Below are 17,182 nucleotides of genomic sequence, written 5' to 3' on the forward strand. Positions count from 1 at the left end.
GTCCAAAGCATTCAAATCTTGCCAAACGTAAGACATTTTACACTTCTTTCAGCCGAACTGACTGTAACTTCTCAGAAGGAGACTGTTCGCGGAGTATACTTAGCGTAACACAGTGTTTCTTCCAAACACAGTTATTAAAAAATCAAGCTACGCCGGTACGCTACACAAATGTGAAACGGCGAATCAGTGATTTTATCTGCGTTGAATTTAGGAAGGCAACTGAATAGAAATTATGAATATATGATAAAAGTATGCTATAAAAGATGCTTTAAGAGGAAGCTTTAAAAGAAGCTTTAATTTTCAACGCTAACGCTTTGTAGTTGTTTCTAAATTTGGTGTTCTTGTCTCGTATTAGTTTGTGCTTTTCTTCGAAAGGCTGTAGATAAATTTTCTCTTAATCCACTTGAAAATTAAATTACAAGTTGTTTCTTTGCCTACAGTGGCCAAAACAGATTGCATTTGAGTTATTAGATTGGTGTTCCACTTCAGACAGCTGGAAGAGAAAATCTTCCTTTTGGTTCCTCCTAAGAGCAATTTACTCACTCGACGGCTAATGTAATTGTGTCGAGAATGGCTAAGCAATGTAATTAGTTGCTTTCCTTTGTTGTTTTTTTTATACGGGTGATAGTTTTCAATAACCATTCAAGACCATAATGAACGATAAATGGCTCTTCTGATTTGCTAACTGAATCGAAAACAACAACAACAACAACTTAAAATTACGGTATCAAAGTATTGTTTTTGCACTAATAAATGGGTTATTTTTACAGAAATGATAATAAACGTTTCTTAACAACCATCTACAGCTGATAAGATCGTTTGAAAGTGTTGTGATTATAGTACAAGATATAAATAGTTTCAGTTGTTCAAGAGATTCCTCCGTTTTTAAAGCTCGGTAAAAGAGCAGGCTGAGGAATCCACATTACTCATTTTCTTTAAAAAGAATGTTGTTCATCTGTTCAATAATCTATATTAAAACACGTTTGTTCATGCTGAGTTTTGTCTTTAAAGCAAATGGATTTGATTTTTCCCCTGTGGATGGTTTTGAAGTTATTTAAATAAAAGATGCTGTCCCTGAGAACTGGCGTCAGTCTTTGAACACAATTACACCAACTCTCAACCACACCAACACACCAGTAAAAAGGTTGTTTAGCGAACATGGTCTGGAGAGGAATGAAATAGTTATGAACCATCTGATATTAAATCACAAATTCAAATTATACCTTTACTAATCCGACTTTTTGTTATAGACAGTCTTGCCATTTGTACAGTTAAGCCTATTGTTCGATATAACTGTATTTTATACATCCTCATGTGCAAGATTGTCATTTAAGTCTGTCAAGCCGCCAACATTCTGCAGTTGCAGGCATTCGAAACTTTCTTCGAAATACTTAGGAAGACTAGTTGGAATTTTTTCAAATCAAAATCAAAGAATTAATCTCCGAAACGAGTTTTTGTTCGACATTATTGAAATAATTTTCCAACAAATTGTTCAAATCGTTTGTCAAAGAACGTTGATCTTGAACTTTGTAGTTATCAGCAAACAAAAAGTCCGAGCTTTCCACAGCAGCATCATTCAGGATAAAATGCCTATCGCTCTATATCAATTTTCGGGATTTGAGGTGAAATCCACCACAACTGCGATGATTTGTGCCATGCGAATAGGGCCGCCACTTCTTTGGTACTGTACGTTTCTTGCAGATAAACGACTGCAACCGTTTGTTAGTTAAGCCAAATGAGACGGGCTTTGCTTTTCAAAAGGGAGCAGAATGAATTCATCAAACCTTGAGAGATAGTAATTTAAAGTCAGCAAATATGGGTTGAAAAACTTGAAATGTTATTCGATTCTCTCTCTCGAGAACAAAGAAAAAGTTATCTTGGCGGCCCTACATAAGTCTGAGATCAAAATGGAACAAATTCGCCTTCAATATATAATTTATCTGGTTGTGAATTGGTAAAGTAAGCTGTAATCCCTCTGTCTCTGCCTTTCTTGATCCTCGGCCACTGCATCCTTTTTCTTTCACGAATCTCATCCGGATTAAAACCTCAGTAATTCATGGCGGTATACTTCCCCAACTCTTGTGCGCTTTTAAACTAGAGTTCTGGATCTGGAAACCTCAGGAAACGAGCGATGATTTTTCTCGGCTACCCTGGTTTTTTTACTCCTAAATCCATGGACTCTAAAATTCAATAGCATCTGAGTAATCAACGTTCTATTCGTCTCTAAAAAAAATTGTGCATCGCTTCACATGTATTCTGACGCATTCTCCGTGACATTAGCTTCTTCAGGGATTTCTAAGAAGAGAAGGTTCTCCATTGTGTTGTACACCTCTTGATAGAAAAATTGTTTGTTCAGCCCTTTCATTTTTACAACAGTTGTTATGTCTTTCCTTTTCAGATCTCCTATTTGGTCATTCGCAAAATCCATTCTTTTCTCAACCTTCCCCACCTTCTCTGTAGTCACATCGGTCTTCTCATGGAGCGAGCTGCCCCGATTGAGTTTTGCTTCCAGCCGCGTTTAAGTCGCTTAATATCGACTCGAAGAGATCTTCCATCTTTTGTAATCTTGTTTCGGTTTCGGTACTCGCTAGCCTGTTTAGGATTTACTGTAAATGAGACGATGTCTTCTCGCACATGTTTTTAGAAAGTTGATCGTTTTCCTTGGGAGCAAGTTAGGCTTATTTCCGACTCTGAAAATTAATTTTACATGTCACAAATCCTTTTCTTTCCTTCTGGAGAGCATACGTTGCTTCCATAATCTGTTTTTCTGCTTTCTCTGGTCCTTTGTTTGGTGACTACATCACTTTGGGTCATAAAACGAGTTGTTAAGAGAATTGAGATACAGGGCAAGAAAACAAGAATAACATGTCCCCACTCGAGCACGGTAGACGCAGAACCCAATAATATAATAACATACAATAATTTATAGCTCGCGTACCTTTTTATTGAAATACAGCGTGCCTTATGAGAGTATAAAGGATGCAAATGACGCCGTTTCTGTATCCGAGCAGATTCTAGTTATCAATCTCACTTTTATGGCAAATTAAAAGTTTCACGTTTAAAATAGAATGGCTATACCGCAAGATTATTCAGAAGACTTCAAGAGGTGTTGTTTTTACTGAAGGAATTTAGCCGCCATTAAAAACAAACAAAGTGTGGATGTAATCGTGGTTTGATGCGTGATGCCATTCCGAACGCGCCCGCCAGCAAACAATTTCTCTACAAATGTAAGTAACGCTATTTTATAAAATAATAATAACAGAGTACTCAAGAAATAGGGAGGAACACTTCCTTCTGGCTCGTGTTTCACCCTGCACCGGCTTTCTTCGCGCTCTCATTGCAGTTTATGACAGAACAAGTCACGGTCAAGGCTTTCTTATTTGTTGAACAAACTTTTCTGGCTCAAAAACATCGGTCTTCTCGAAAACTTGTTGTGTAAATTATTTAGTAATAAAATAGTTTGTTCTTTCTTTCCCGAGCGACATCAATATTAAAATCAAAGCCACAAAGCCTACAAGAACAGTTGTAATCAGAAATTAAATTCCGAGTAGCTAAAGATGTATAAAAATAATAAAGTAAGCAATGTAGTTATGAAAGCTTTCTGACTGTCTAGAGATAGCCAAATATTCTCGAACATGTTAAGGCGACCAGGATCGCAATAATTGTAATCAAGATATGAAATACAAATTAACACTGTAGTATATATTAAAGTGTAATTCCTACTGAACGCTAGCACGAGAAAAATTGGAGACTACACGACGCAAAGAAAAAAAAATCTTCGACCAGGTCGGCAATCGAACCTACAACTTACGAATTTGATCGTCTGTTGCTCTACCGACCGAGCTACGAGGCCAGAGGGGAGGACGTTGTGGGTGACAACGATAGTAATTACGGTAGTAGGAATTTGCTGGCTACAAATGAATGTTGTGCGCTAGCACTAAGGACACAAAAGTTGAATCAGAGAATAAACTCTGTAGTGCTTGTTAAAGTGCTAAGTTTGCGCTCGTTTTCCACGTCTACTTTGGGGGCTGAGGCTGAACGTTCTTATTTTTTCTACTTTTTATTTTTTTATTTTTTTGGCAATTTAAGCATGAAAAAGTTCTTAAGGTGTTTTTAAGTTACCTGTTATATAGTATTTCAATAAATCGATGCGGACGTGACCAAGACACCTATCAAAGAGGAATATGTGCCCTACTTTTAATTCTTGGTTTTCACATGACGTCATAAAAAACTGAAATTCATAACTAAACACAATTTTGGGTTTTTATCTTCATGACATATAAGAAAATCTAAATTTCCATTGGCTAGATGTTTTCAGCAGGATAGCATTCTTTGTTTTGAAAATAGAGCGGTTTGAATTTTAGATTTTTGCGCAGTGCGTTACAGAAGGATTGCTGCTCTAAACATGTCACGTACATGAAAACATCGATTCGCCTAGTGTTTTTTTTAGGTCTGATCAGCTAACATGTAATAGAAGCGTTAATGTCAATGTGTGAAAGTTCAGCAGAGAGAAGAAAGGCTTTGAAATAGCCAAGGTAAACTCCAGATGTTTTTGCTGGTTTCCGGCCGCCATGTTGGTGCAAATCAGACGGGGCACCAACATGGCGTTCCATACTAAAATCTGTAATTTTCTGTGGTACATTTTCTCGAATAACTCGATTAGAAGATATCGCACAACCCCGTGGCTTTCACACGTTGTTTATGTATCACTCTTCTACAACATATCAATTTCTTGACTTTATCTACTGAATGGTTGAGGATTTTATTTTTTCACTTGCGTGACGATGTGTGAGGTGAAAACCACCTATAGTGCTGAATGTAAACAAAAAAATTTATAGCCTAGGTCCGACACAAAATGAGATGTTCAACTAGTACCAGGCATGCAAAAACAATCCATTGTTAACTTTAAAATGTGTCCCTTTTTTACTTGGGTTAATTGAATTGTATAGACTGAAGTTTTACATGTATTATTTTATACCTGTTTATACTGTTCATTTTAAAAACATTTGGTCAAAATAGAAATGTTATTAACAGACTCCCATCCTGGGTAATGTTCTTGGTATGTTCTAAAATTTTAGTCAATTTTAGCCTCAAAGTTCTTATAAAAGTTAAAGGTTTTTTATATATACAAAAGAGTTTATTATATTTTTCCTATGTAAAGTAAAAAACTAAATTTAAAACACTGATTCGTATTGATCCAGATCCCAAAACAGGCAATACCAAGTCTGATGAGGTGCTTGATATCCTTTGGTGTCTCCATCTATTTATCTCGTCGCTAGGCATTGTTTCCTTAGCTGCGTCTGATGTCAACTTCTGATATTTGTTTCAGTTCAGTGTTTTACCGCCGTGAGGGCATTTTCAGACGGCATTGTAGCATTTAATTCCAGAATATATAAAAGTATGAGATTTTCTGAGAGGCCAATAGTTTACGTCTCTTTCTGAGGGTCCTTGAAGATAAAGATCATATTATACCCATTTCACTTGATATCTGATAGCCCTGTCAATTCTCTCAGGGAACAGAACATGTCATGTAGTTAACCGCAACTACGTAAACGAATGATACCGGTTATGGAATCAAAGTTAATGGGATCATCTCAACAGATAGGGAACAACAATTAAGAAAGTAATATAGCCAAAATATTTACACACAACATTGAGTATCCTGCACAGGCTGGAATTATATACAGATGTGAATACTCGGACGATTATTTATACCAATAATAGAATTAAGACACCACATGAACTGCTTCGGTAATTGGGGTGGGGGAGGGTTGGAAGTGGTTAGTGTTTCGTGGATCATTTTCAGAGCGTCGCGGTTCCTAACGGGCTCGATAAAATTGTTTTTTCGGAAATACGGTCTAGTATCATTTGTTAGAGAAATACAATTTTTGCCTATATAAAAAGAACGAAAAGTCGAGTTTCCGTCCAGGATCATTGTAGACGTAACATAGTATTGGGGCCAGGTAAGGTTTTGGGACTTTTCAGGAAACAGGCTCCTATTCTGTGATTTAACCAGTAAAGGATATATTACATTTGAGAACCCCCATCTTAATGGCACCAGGCTCTTGCATGAGCTGAGTAGCCAAGGGACTCACAATGTAGAATATAAGAGGATTAGCAACAGTGGATATGATCAAATTTTTAAAGTTCATTTCACATTTAAGACAAGCAAGGAAAAAAAACGGAAAGCATTATTCTCACTGAACAAAACTGCAATCTTGGAGACAAATATACTCTAATGTTGCGATTTTCGTTCACTCCAAACTGAAAACACTACATAAAAATATTTAGATATTGCAGTTTTCAGTTGTGCTACTAATTTCAGGAATTAAGTCATTAACAATATCGCATTTCTGTCGTCTTAAAGAAAGATGAATATAAGGTCACTACAAAACAGACACGACTTTAACGCAGTAAACAGTTTAGACTGAAGAACCCAGAGGAATGAAGGCATTGATAGTTTTCGCTGCTTTTGGCCTTGTGCTGGCCAATGGCCAAAAAGAAGCAGAAAGGTAAAATTACGAAAAAAATAAAAAAAGAGCTGAAAAACGTACTTTAAAAGGTTCATGACATAAATTACACCAGCAAGAGAAGAGAAAGGCCATATATTACACTCCTCATAGACATACCGTTGCAATGTTTATTCTTAGTTTCATCAGCTAAAGGGAGTAGTTATAGTTATGAACTGAAGAGATATAAAAAACAACGGCATTGCTGAAGACAGTAAGATAAACAAACGATTGGAAATGTTTCTTCAAATTATAGCATGCCCATATGTAATGCGCATCGGACCAAGGGACGTGGAAAAAGGCTTTTGAAATCTTTAGTAAAGGATCGACCAGCCTTTAAGGAATAATCACTGACTACCACTTCATTTTGTTACGGATACAAGGTCAACCGAATCTAATAGATCCTTGTTTGATTTGTAGGTCCTCAAGTTTGACACACAATGTTAAGGTTAATGGCGGTGATAAATAAAACCTGTTTTATGTGGTTTAACTGAAAATGACTTCAGACGAATCACCATTGATATCGGGCCAAGATGTATACTGAGGAAAATTCACTGACCTTAATTAACTCTATTCCATATGGCACGGTTAGTTTCTAACTTATTTTTTTCTAGAATGAACTCAAGCAGGTTTATTCTGTACCGAATGTACTCCTTACTGACTTAGATCGTCTTGTCAGACATACTATGCACAGTCTGTTTACAATATTCCATACACATCCACGTGAAAAGATCAGGTAAACAACTTAGGTATACTGCTTATACTTCTAACGCGGTTACTACCCACTACTGTTATGGTCAGACATTTGTGCTCTAGAAACGTCTAAGAAATCAGTTATTAGCAACATTGCATTTTTTTCTTTTCTTTCTCGCTTTAACCTGGTGCGTTTTAAGTATTAGAAGATCGAGCAGTTTTGATGAGAAGCTTGGGCAATATTTTACAATTGGAATTTTTTCAACATGTTTCGCTGGGCACTAGTTTTTTCTATTAGCTACAAACGCTCTACAAACATCATTCGGTGTTAGCCTTATCGCCTCCTAAAAAAAATATCTGGAAATAAGTAATACATCTCAGAGAACCCAGGATTAAAACAACTGTTATTCCCCCGTCTTATGAAGGGAATAACAGTGTGAAATAACCCCCAAACGTACAAGAATACACCAGAAGTGACTGTTTTATTCAATTTATTGGATGAGAGTTAAAATTTAGCATTATTTAAGGTTCGGAAGCGATAGTATTTTAAGTTTTATAACGGGTTTAAATTCTCAACGGCTGCCTGTATACTGCTTGCACTCAAAGGTCATTTCACAAATGAGGCTTTGCCATAATCGGTTGGTAAAACCGCAAGCACATCCGTTTCATCTTCTAGAACAGCTCTCACTGCCACTTCTAGCGCCGGCTTAAACCTAAAATCGCTACTCGCAACTAAGATTAGATGGACTATAAACGTTCGATAATATGTCCTCGTAGCACGCTTTTTTGGTGCGCGAAATTGGTTCAATTCTCAAGAGACTTTTCGTCGAAATTAACAATCAGAATTTTGCGTTCGCCAGCGAACTCAGGAATAAATCAAAGGGAATCTTTACGGCAGGTGTCTTCTCTCACCTCTCCCCAGTCCCTCTGTATTTCTCTCAATTTTTTTTTCCGCTCCCAGTCCCTTATCCGATTACACCTCAAGAAGCAAAGAAGAAAAAAACGTTGAACTGGTGGAAACGGGAAAACGTTGAACTGGTGGAAACGGGGGGAGAGTGGGGGGGGGGGGGGGGGGGGCTGGAGGGCAACATTTAACTTCCGAATATGACGGTCTGTTGTTCTAATGATTGAGCTCCGAGGCCAGACGTGAGCGTAGGGGATAATGATGCCAATTGCAGCATTACGAATGTGAAGAGTGCAAATGAATGTTATGCGCTAACTAGCACTAAGGACTCAAATGATGAATCAGAGAATAAACTTTGTAGTCAATGTTAACGCTTTTAGTCTGCACTCGGTTTCCACGGTCTGTTTTGCCGCCTGTTATACCTTAGTCCTATGCATATAAAAAGCTAAATACTGAGCACTGATTCGTATTGATACAAACCCAAATACAGGCAATACCACATGTTAAGTGGTGCTTGATATCCTTTGGTGTCACCGTCTATTTATCTCGTTTTGTAAGCTTAAGGATGCCTTTTTTTGCGTGTAATTGTCACGTTGACGTTTGTTCTGAGTTCAATGTTTTACTATAGTAAATTTTCAGACGGCGTTGCAGTATTTAATTCCATAAGACATAAATGTATGACAAGGTGCGGGAAGCCAACGGTACCAGGGCTAGTAATACGTATCTTCAACTGCCGGTTTTTACTGCCACGCCATAAAATAGAAAAAAAATAAAATCGAATCCCTACGTTCAATAAATGAAGTCAAGAAGTTGATATGTTTTAGAACATAAATAGTGTATATAAACAATCAGTCCAAGTCTCAGGTCCGTAAGGTATCGTATACTAGAGTTATTTGTCAAATATCCCACACAAATTTAGAGGGGACACCAACATGGTGGCCGGAAATTGATGAAAACATCTGAAATTCACTTTCAACTACGAACTCGGTTAGTACTCTCTTGTGGCAAGCTGTGTATGTAACTGTGGACTTTTTACCTGTAGGAATTTTTACAAAGATGACGACACGGTTGATGAAGATGAACGTGACTATGCTGGTATTTATGGAGAAGATGATGAGAATGAGTACGAGGCAGCTTTTGATGACCAAGAATACGATGAAGAGGACATCCCGCATGGCCATGGAAAAAGAGCTCGCAGACAAGCTCCTGGACCCGGCGGCGTTAAGCCTACCGGAGACGGAATGTACGGCCCCTGAGTTCGAGCAGTCTGCTGATTCCGCCTACTTGTGTGACTGGATTTTTGGTTACGCACTATGAACATAAGTTTTGGGCTCATTAGATATCTAGTTTTACTAAATGAGACACATTGCAACTGCATTTTCTAATATAATGACCCTGACTTTCTTTAAATTTTCATGCCGTCTATCAACTAGCAGCGATTGCTTTGGCAATACCAAAGTGGTTCTACTGCGATTTGAGTTCGATTTTTAAGTTTTATTTAAAAGATACCTTGGAGGTCCCTCAACAGATTATTGACGCGCATTATCCTCAAACTGTCCTCAAACTAACTTGGACGAGTTTTAACACGGCATCCTTGTAAAGCAGCTTTTAGTATGTGGTTAATAGTAGTTTAGGTTAGTTAGTTTAGTTAGTTATGAATCCCGGGGGGGGGGGGGGACGTGCCGCTGGATAGGGTATGTTTTTTGTCCCCGGGTAGCTGGCATGAGCCCAAAAATGACCAACGTTGTAAGAAAGGACGAAATCAGAGTAAGAGAGGAAGTTATTTTGAAATTTCGGCTTAAATGAAAAAGTATTTTAGACTAAAGATAGCTAAAGGACAACAGTCATTTATCCAATAGTGTCAAAGTCGGGTGGGAGTGTCTGTAACGTGACTTACCCTCGTCCAAACCATAGCCCTCACACGTACATCACCCTAGGGGCCAGAACTTAACCTTAACCCTAGATCTTAACCCTAATCCTGGATATCCTAGCTCCAACCATAGTTTTGAGTAATGCTTGTGTATGGCTTTTATCTGGTGATGTCACAAGTCCCGGTCACGTGACCTTGATTTTTTCCCTTAAGGTTCACCGCTGTTAATGCGAAATTTTGGGATTTTTCGCCATCACTTCTAGGAAGTGTATTATTTTATCTTTTGTGATTGGTATTCGCGTTTCAATGCGTGGAACATCACGCCCGGTAAGTGACAGCGGGCCTTTAAATGTTATTTTGCCAATAAACACTTGTGTAACACAAGAGATAGGAGTTGTCTTTTGTTCTAAATAGGGTCTTAAAATAGAGAGCGCTGTCCTACACAGGGTAGGTATTTAAGGTTATTTTCGTCCTAAACAGGGTCAGGGTTTCAAACCCCCAGCGGCACCCCTATAGAAACATGGGTCAAGTGCCCCCCCCCCCCCCCCCCCCGTACGATTTTGGTTATCTTTTATCTTTTATCTCTTTATAATAATTATTTTCTGAAGGATTTACCGTGTCTAAATAAAGTTACCATACCCTACCATACTGCATTCATTATGCTCCAGGTTTCATAAAATGTTTCTGACAAAGTGGCTTTGAGAGGAGCACGTTGTGGGTGATAACAATGGTAATTGCGGTAATAGGAATTTGCAGGCTACAAATGAATGTTGTGCACTAGCACTAAGGACACAAAAGTTGAATCAGAGAATGAACTCTGTAGTGCTTGTTAAAGTGCTAAGTTTGTGCTCGTTTTTCACGGTCTGTTTTGCCGACTACCATCTTTGTTTTTTTTAAAGAACGTCTAATTTTGGACTGAGCTGAGGATTATTCTTTTTATTTTTTGGCAATCTGAGCATGAAAAAGTTCTTAAGGTGTTTTTAAGTTACCTGTTATATTGTATTTCAATAAATCGATGCGGACGTGACCAAGACACCTATCAAAGAGGGATATGTGCCCTACTTTTAATAGTGCTAAATGAAAACAAAAAATTATAGCCTAAGTCCGACACCAAATGACATGCCGTTCAACTATGTACCAGGCATGCAAAAGCCATCCGTGGTTAGATTTAAAATGTGTCCCTTTTTCATTTGGGTTAATTGAACTGTATAGACTGAAGTTTTACATGTATTATTTTATACCTGTTTATACTGTTCATTTTAAAAACATTTGGTCAAAATAGAAATGTTATGAACTGACTCCCATCCTGGGTAATGTTCTTGGTATGTTCTAAAATTTTAGTCAATTTTAGCTTCAACGTTCTTATAAAAGTTAAAGGTTTTTCATATACACAAAAGTGTTTATTATAATTTTCCTTTGTAAATTTAAAAGCCAAATTTACAGCACTGATTCGTATTGATCCAGATCCCGAAACAGGCAATACCAAGTCTGATGAGGTGCTTGATATCCTTTGGTGTCTCCGTCTATTTATCTCGTCGCTAGGCATTGTTTCCTTAGCTGCGTCTGATGTCACCTCCTGATGTTTGTTTCAGTTCAGTGTTTTACCGCCGTGAGGGCATTTTCAGACGGCATTATAGCATTTAATTCCAGAATACATAAAAGTATGAGATTTTCTGAGAAGCAAACCAGGATTAGTATTACGTAACCTTAATAGAGTGTGTGCACGGCGGCCATGTTGTAGGAATGAAACAATACAACGATTTTCCTTTGGGAAATATATTCTATTTTTATGCAATCATCGTTCTATTGTTTTAGTCCTCCAACATGGCCGCCGTGCACACACTCTATAGTTTCTTCCCTCTTTCTGAGGGTTCTTGAAGATAAAGATCACAACTCTCGTCCTAGGATGTAGTGTTATGATATTATACCCACTTCAATTCATATTTGATAGCCATGTGAATGCTCTCAGGGAACAGAACTTGTCATGTAGTTAACCGCAACTACGTAAACGAATGATACCGGTTATGGAATCAAAGTTAATGGGATCAGCTCAACAGATAGGGAACAACAATTAAGCAAGTAATATAGCCAAAATATTTACGCACAACATTGAGTATCCTGCGCAGGCTGGAATTATATACAGATGTGAATACTCAGATGATTATTTATACCAATAATAGAATTAAGACACCACATGAACTGCTTCGGTAATCGGGGTGGGGGAGGGTTGGAAGTGGTTAGTGTTTCGTGGATCATTTCCAGAGCGTCGCGGTACCAATCGGGCTCGATAATTTTTTTTTTCCAGAAATACGGTCTGCTATCAATCGGTAGATAAATACAATTTTGCCTATATAAAAAGAAAGAAAAGTCGAGATTCCGTCCAAGATCTTTGTAAATGTAACATAGCCTTGGGGCCAGGTAAGTTATTGGGACTTTTCAGGAAACAGGCTCCTATTCTGTGATTTAACCAGTAAAGGATATATTACATTTGAGAACCCCGTCTTAATGGCACCAGCCTCTTACATGAGCTGAGTAGCCAAGCCATGTAGTATATAAAGTTAAGATTAGCAACAGTGGATATGATCAAATTTTTTTTAATTCGTTTTACATTTAAGACAAACAAGGAGAACAAAAAAACAGAAAGCATCATTCTCACTAAAAAAACTGCAATGTTAGAGACAAATATGCAGCCAATGTCGCGATTTTCGATAACTTCAAACTGAAAATACTACGAACAAATATTTAGATATTGCAGGTTTATTGTGCTACTAATTTCAGGAATAAAGTCATTAACAATATCGTATTTCAGGTTACTACAAAACAGACACGACTTTACCGCAGTAAACAGTTTAGAAGGAGCCAGAGGAATGAAGGCATTGATAGTTTTCGCTGCGTTTGGCCTTGTGCTGGCCAATGGCTTTCGACTCCCGTTCCGGGCCTTCGGGGGAGAGCACCTACGAAAGACTGAGATGAGAAAATTTGAAGATGACGCAGAGCAAAAAGAAGCAGAAAGGTAAAATTACGAGGAAAAAAAAAAAGCTGAAAAAGTACTTTAAAAGGTTCATGTCATAAACTACACCAGCAAGAGAAGAGAAAGGCTATATATTAGACTTCTCATAGACATACCGTTGCAATGTTTATTCTTTGTTTCATCAGCTAAAGGGAGTAGTTATAGTTATGAACTGAAGAGATATAAAGAAACAACGGCATTGCTGAAGACAGTAAGATAAACAAACGATTGGAAAAGTTTCTTCAAATTATAGCATGCCCATATGTAATGCGCATCGGACCAAGAGACGTGGAAAAAGGCTTTTGAAATCTTTAGTAAAGGATCGACCTGCCTTTCAGGAATAATCACCGACTGCCACTTCATTTTGTTAAGGATAAAAGGTCAAAAGAATGTAATGGATCCTTGATTGATTTGTAGGTCCTCAAGTTTGACACACAATGTTAAGGTTAATGGCGGTGATAAATAAAACCTGTTTTGTGTGGTTTAACTGAAAATGACTTCAGACGAATCGCCATTGATATAGGGCCAAGATGTATACTGGGAATGAATTCACTGACCTTAATTAACTCCGTTCCATATGGCACGATTAGTATCTAACTTAATTTTTTCTAGAATGAACTCAAGCAGGTTTATTCGTACCAAATGTATTCTTTACTGACTTAGATCGTCTTGTCAGACATTAACTATGCACAGTCTGTTTTTACAATATTCCGTACACATCCACTTGAAAAGTTCAGGTAAACAACTTGGGTATGCTGCTTACACTTCTAACGCGGCTACTGCCCACTACTGTTATAGTCAGACATTTGTGTTCTAGAAACGTCTAAGAAATCTGTTATTAGCAACATTGCATTTTTTTTTCTTTTCTTTGTCGCTTTAACCTAGTGCATTTTAAGTATTAGAAGATCAAGAAGTTTTGATGAGAAGCTTGGGCAATATTTTCCAGCTGGAATTATTTCAAAGTTTAGTGCTTTTAATTCATTCGTGTTTGTTTTGTTTTGCTGTGCACTAGTTTTTCTTGTAGCTACAAAAGCTTTACAAAAATCATTCGGTGTTAGCCTTATCGCCTCCTAAGAAAAGATCTGAAAATAAGAGATACATCTCAGAGAACCCAAAATGGAAATCACTGTTATTCCTTCCGTCTTATGAAGGGAATAACAGTGATTTTAAAGCAAAGAATGCCCGAGGTTCGGAAGCGATAGTATTTTAAGTCTTACTGCGCGTTTAAATTCTCAACGGCTGCCTGACTGCTTGCATTCAAAGGTCATTTTATAAATGAGGCTTTGCCGTAACCAGTTGGTATAAAACCGCAAGCACAACAGCTCTCACTGCCACTTCTAGCACCGGTTTCAACCTAAAAATCGTCACTCGCAACTAAGATTAGATGGACTATAAACGTTCGATAACGCGTCATCGTAGCACGCTATTTTGGTGCGTGAGAAATTGGTTCAATTCTCAAGAGACTTCGTCGAAATGAATTAACCAATCAGAATTTTTGGATAATGATGGTAATTGCGGCAATGTCCAGGGTACAAATGAATGTTGTCCGCTAGCACAAAGGGCACAAATCATGAATCAGAGAATTAATTGTGTTGTCTATGTTAAGGCTTTTAGTTTGCACCCGGTTTCCACGGTCTGTTTTGCCGACTATTATACCTCAGTCCTATGCAAGTTAAAAAGCTAAATACTGAATATTGATTCCAATTGATACAAATCCAAATACAGGCAATACCACATGTTAAATGGTGCTTGATATCCTTTGGTGTCTCTGTCTATTTATCTCGTCTCCAAGCATGGTTGCCTTTTTTGCGTGTAGTTGTCACGTTGACGTTTGTTCTGAGTTCAATGTTTTAATATAGTAAATTTTCAGACGGCGTTGTAGCATTTAATTCCATAAGACATAAATGTATGTCAAGGTCCGGGAAACCAACGGTACTAGAGCTAGTAATACGGATATTCAATTCAGTGCCGGCTTTTACTGCCACGCCATAAAAATAGAACAAAAAAATAAAATCGAATCCCTACGTTCAATAAATGAAGTCAAGAAGTTGATATGTTTTAGAACATAAATACAGTGTATGAACAATCAGTCCAAGTCTCAGGTCCGTAAGTTATCGTATACTAGAGTTATTTATCAAATATCCCACACAAATTTAGAGGGGACACCAGCATGGTGGCCGGAAATTGATGAAAACATCTGAAATTCACTTTCAACTACGAAAGCGGCTAGTATTCTCTCGTGACAAGCTGTGTATGTAACTGTGGACCTTTTACCTGTAGGAATTTTTACAAAGATGACGACACGGTTGATGAAGATGAGCGTGACTATGCTGGTATTTATGGAGAAGATGATGAGAATGAGTACGAGGCAGCCTTTGATGACCAAGAATACGATGAAGAGGACATCCCGCATGGCCATGGAAAAAGAGCTCGCAGACAAGCTCCTGGACCCGGCTATCCAACTCCCGGCCGCGAAGTGCCAGCTCCAGGACCCGGCGGCATTAAGCCTTCAGGAGACGGAATGTACGGCCCGGAAGGACCACCCTGAGTTCGAGCAGTCTGCTGATTCCGCCTACTTGGGTGACTTGATTTTTGGTTACGCACTATGAACATAATTTTTGGGCTCATTACATATCTAGTTTTACTAAATGAGACACATTGAAACTGCACTTTCTATTATAATGACCCTGACTTTCTTTATATTTTCATGCCGTCTATCAACTAGCAGCGATTGCTCTGGCAATGCCAAAGTGGTTCTACTGCGAATCGAGTTCGATTTTTAAGTTTTAGTTTAAAAGATACCTTGGAGGTCACTCAAGAGATTTTTGACACGCATTATCCTCAAACTGCATTCATTATGCTCCACGTTTCATAAAATGTTTCTGACAAAGCGGCTTTCAATCTTGTTGAGCGGATCCAAGCAATAAGGTTAGATTAGAGCACGTGGGATGAAGAACAAAGTTGACACCTGAAAGATAAAAGTAGTAAGAATGATACCTACTATGACAATTGCAACTCTTAGATAAATTTTCCAGAAAAGGAATTGTATAAAATTTGTTTATGGAAAAGCATGTAAATTACATTTCGTAAAATACATATATTGTTCCTGACATTTACTTCTAGAAAAATGATGCATGTCAGTTTTGCTCAGAGCCTATCGCTGAAATTATCGATGGCTGGAAAACATTCTAATTGGGATTGTTTTTTTTTTTTTTTGTCGACACTAGTTTTCCCGATAAGCTTTATTGCTGAACTTAACAGCAAAACTACATGGATAAAATGCAGTGAACATTCCTTTAGAACCACCAAGCAACAAATAATGGCTAAAAAATGCTTAACATAATATATGTACCATCATTAAAATAAAAAGTTGAGCGTAAAACCTATACTGTTTCAAATTTGTTTCAATTTTCATTATATTTCTTCTCTTCTCGCCTGACCATTGTGCTCGTCCTCGAGATGCCGTGAGCTCACGTCCTCATAAAACTCGATGACGATATTCCAACTGGTTCATTTTCCAAGACGCATCGATCTACAAGCACTTGAAAAGGTTGAGACACTCTCGCCGATATAAGCATTTTACCCGTATAAATTCACTTGAAGCCACAGACATTTCACGACCATTCTCACCCCCTATCAGTCTTTAAACTGTTAGTTCTGGTAGATTTTACCCTAGATCAGGCTTTTTTTGTTGTTGTTGTTGTTGTTGTCTTCTGGTGCCGGGCCGGGGAGGAGGGGCGGATTGTGCCCCGCCTACATAACCTTGAAAGTATAAAAGCTATGAAAATGACACTTGGAGGATCGATAACGCGTTTAAAGATGTCTCCTCGGAGGTCCTCAAAGCGAAGCGTTGACGTCATATCACGCGGTAATAAGGCCATGATTGCCAAATGGCGGCCTTCTTGGATTTCTGGATTTTCCCAAAACTTCAGGAAAGCGCCGAAATTGAACGAAAAGTAATCAATATCAATACAGGAACATTAATGTTGGCTGAAAACATAAACATCACGGGAAGAAAAGAGATTTCCTATTTTACATACAGATTACAAGTGTATCTGATAAAGCTCTACCTGAAGAGCATGTAGAGTGTGAATGAATCCTGTTTCAAAATTTCCTTAAACTATCCATGCTAACAAGGCGATAACCATTTGCTGACTCGAAAGCGTCACAGGAATTCTCAACTGAGAGGCTTTCGG

At 38.0% G+C, this 17,182-nt stretch overlaps 1 protein-coding gene and 1 long non-coding RNA gene across 2 annotated transcripts; both read left to right on the forward strand.

Annotated features, from left to right (window-relative positions):
- Window positions 1-6,503: 6,503 nt before the first annotated feature.
- On the forward strand, window positions 6,504-9,758 carry LOC146460179 (uncharacterized). Its single transcript, XR_014857703.1, has 2 exons — window positions 6,504-6,512; window positions 9,149-9,758. It is a non-coding gene; the product is annotated as an uncharacterized LOC146460179 (long non-coding RNA).
- A 2,346-nt stretch (window positions 9,759-12,104) lies between these two features.
- Window positions 12,105-16,372, forward strand: LOC146460180 (uncharacterized). The gene is made up of 3 exons (XM_085088457.1): window positions 12,105-12,121; window positions 12,786-12,989; window positions 15,267-16,372. Coding segments are annotated over exons 1-3 (474 nt in total). The 5' UTR covers window positions 12,105-12,119; the 3' UTR covers window positions 15,535-16,372.
- Window positions 16,373-17,182: the final 810 nt, after the last annotated feature.

This window comes from Pavona decussata, unplaced genomic scaffold (genome assembly GCF_977016875.1).
Source record: "Pavona decussata unplaced genomic scaffold, jaPavDecu1.1 SCAFFOLD_214, whole genome shotgun sequence".
NCBI classification, from domain to species: Eukaryota; Metazoa; Cnidaria; class Anthozoa; order Scleractinia; family Agariciidae; genus Pavona; species Pavona decussata.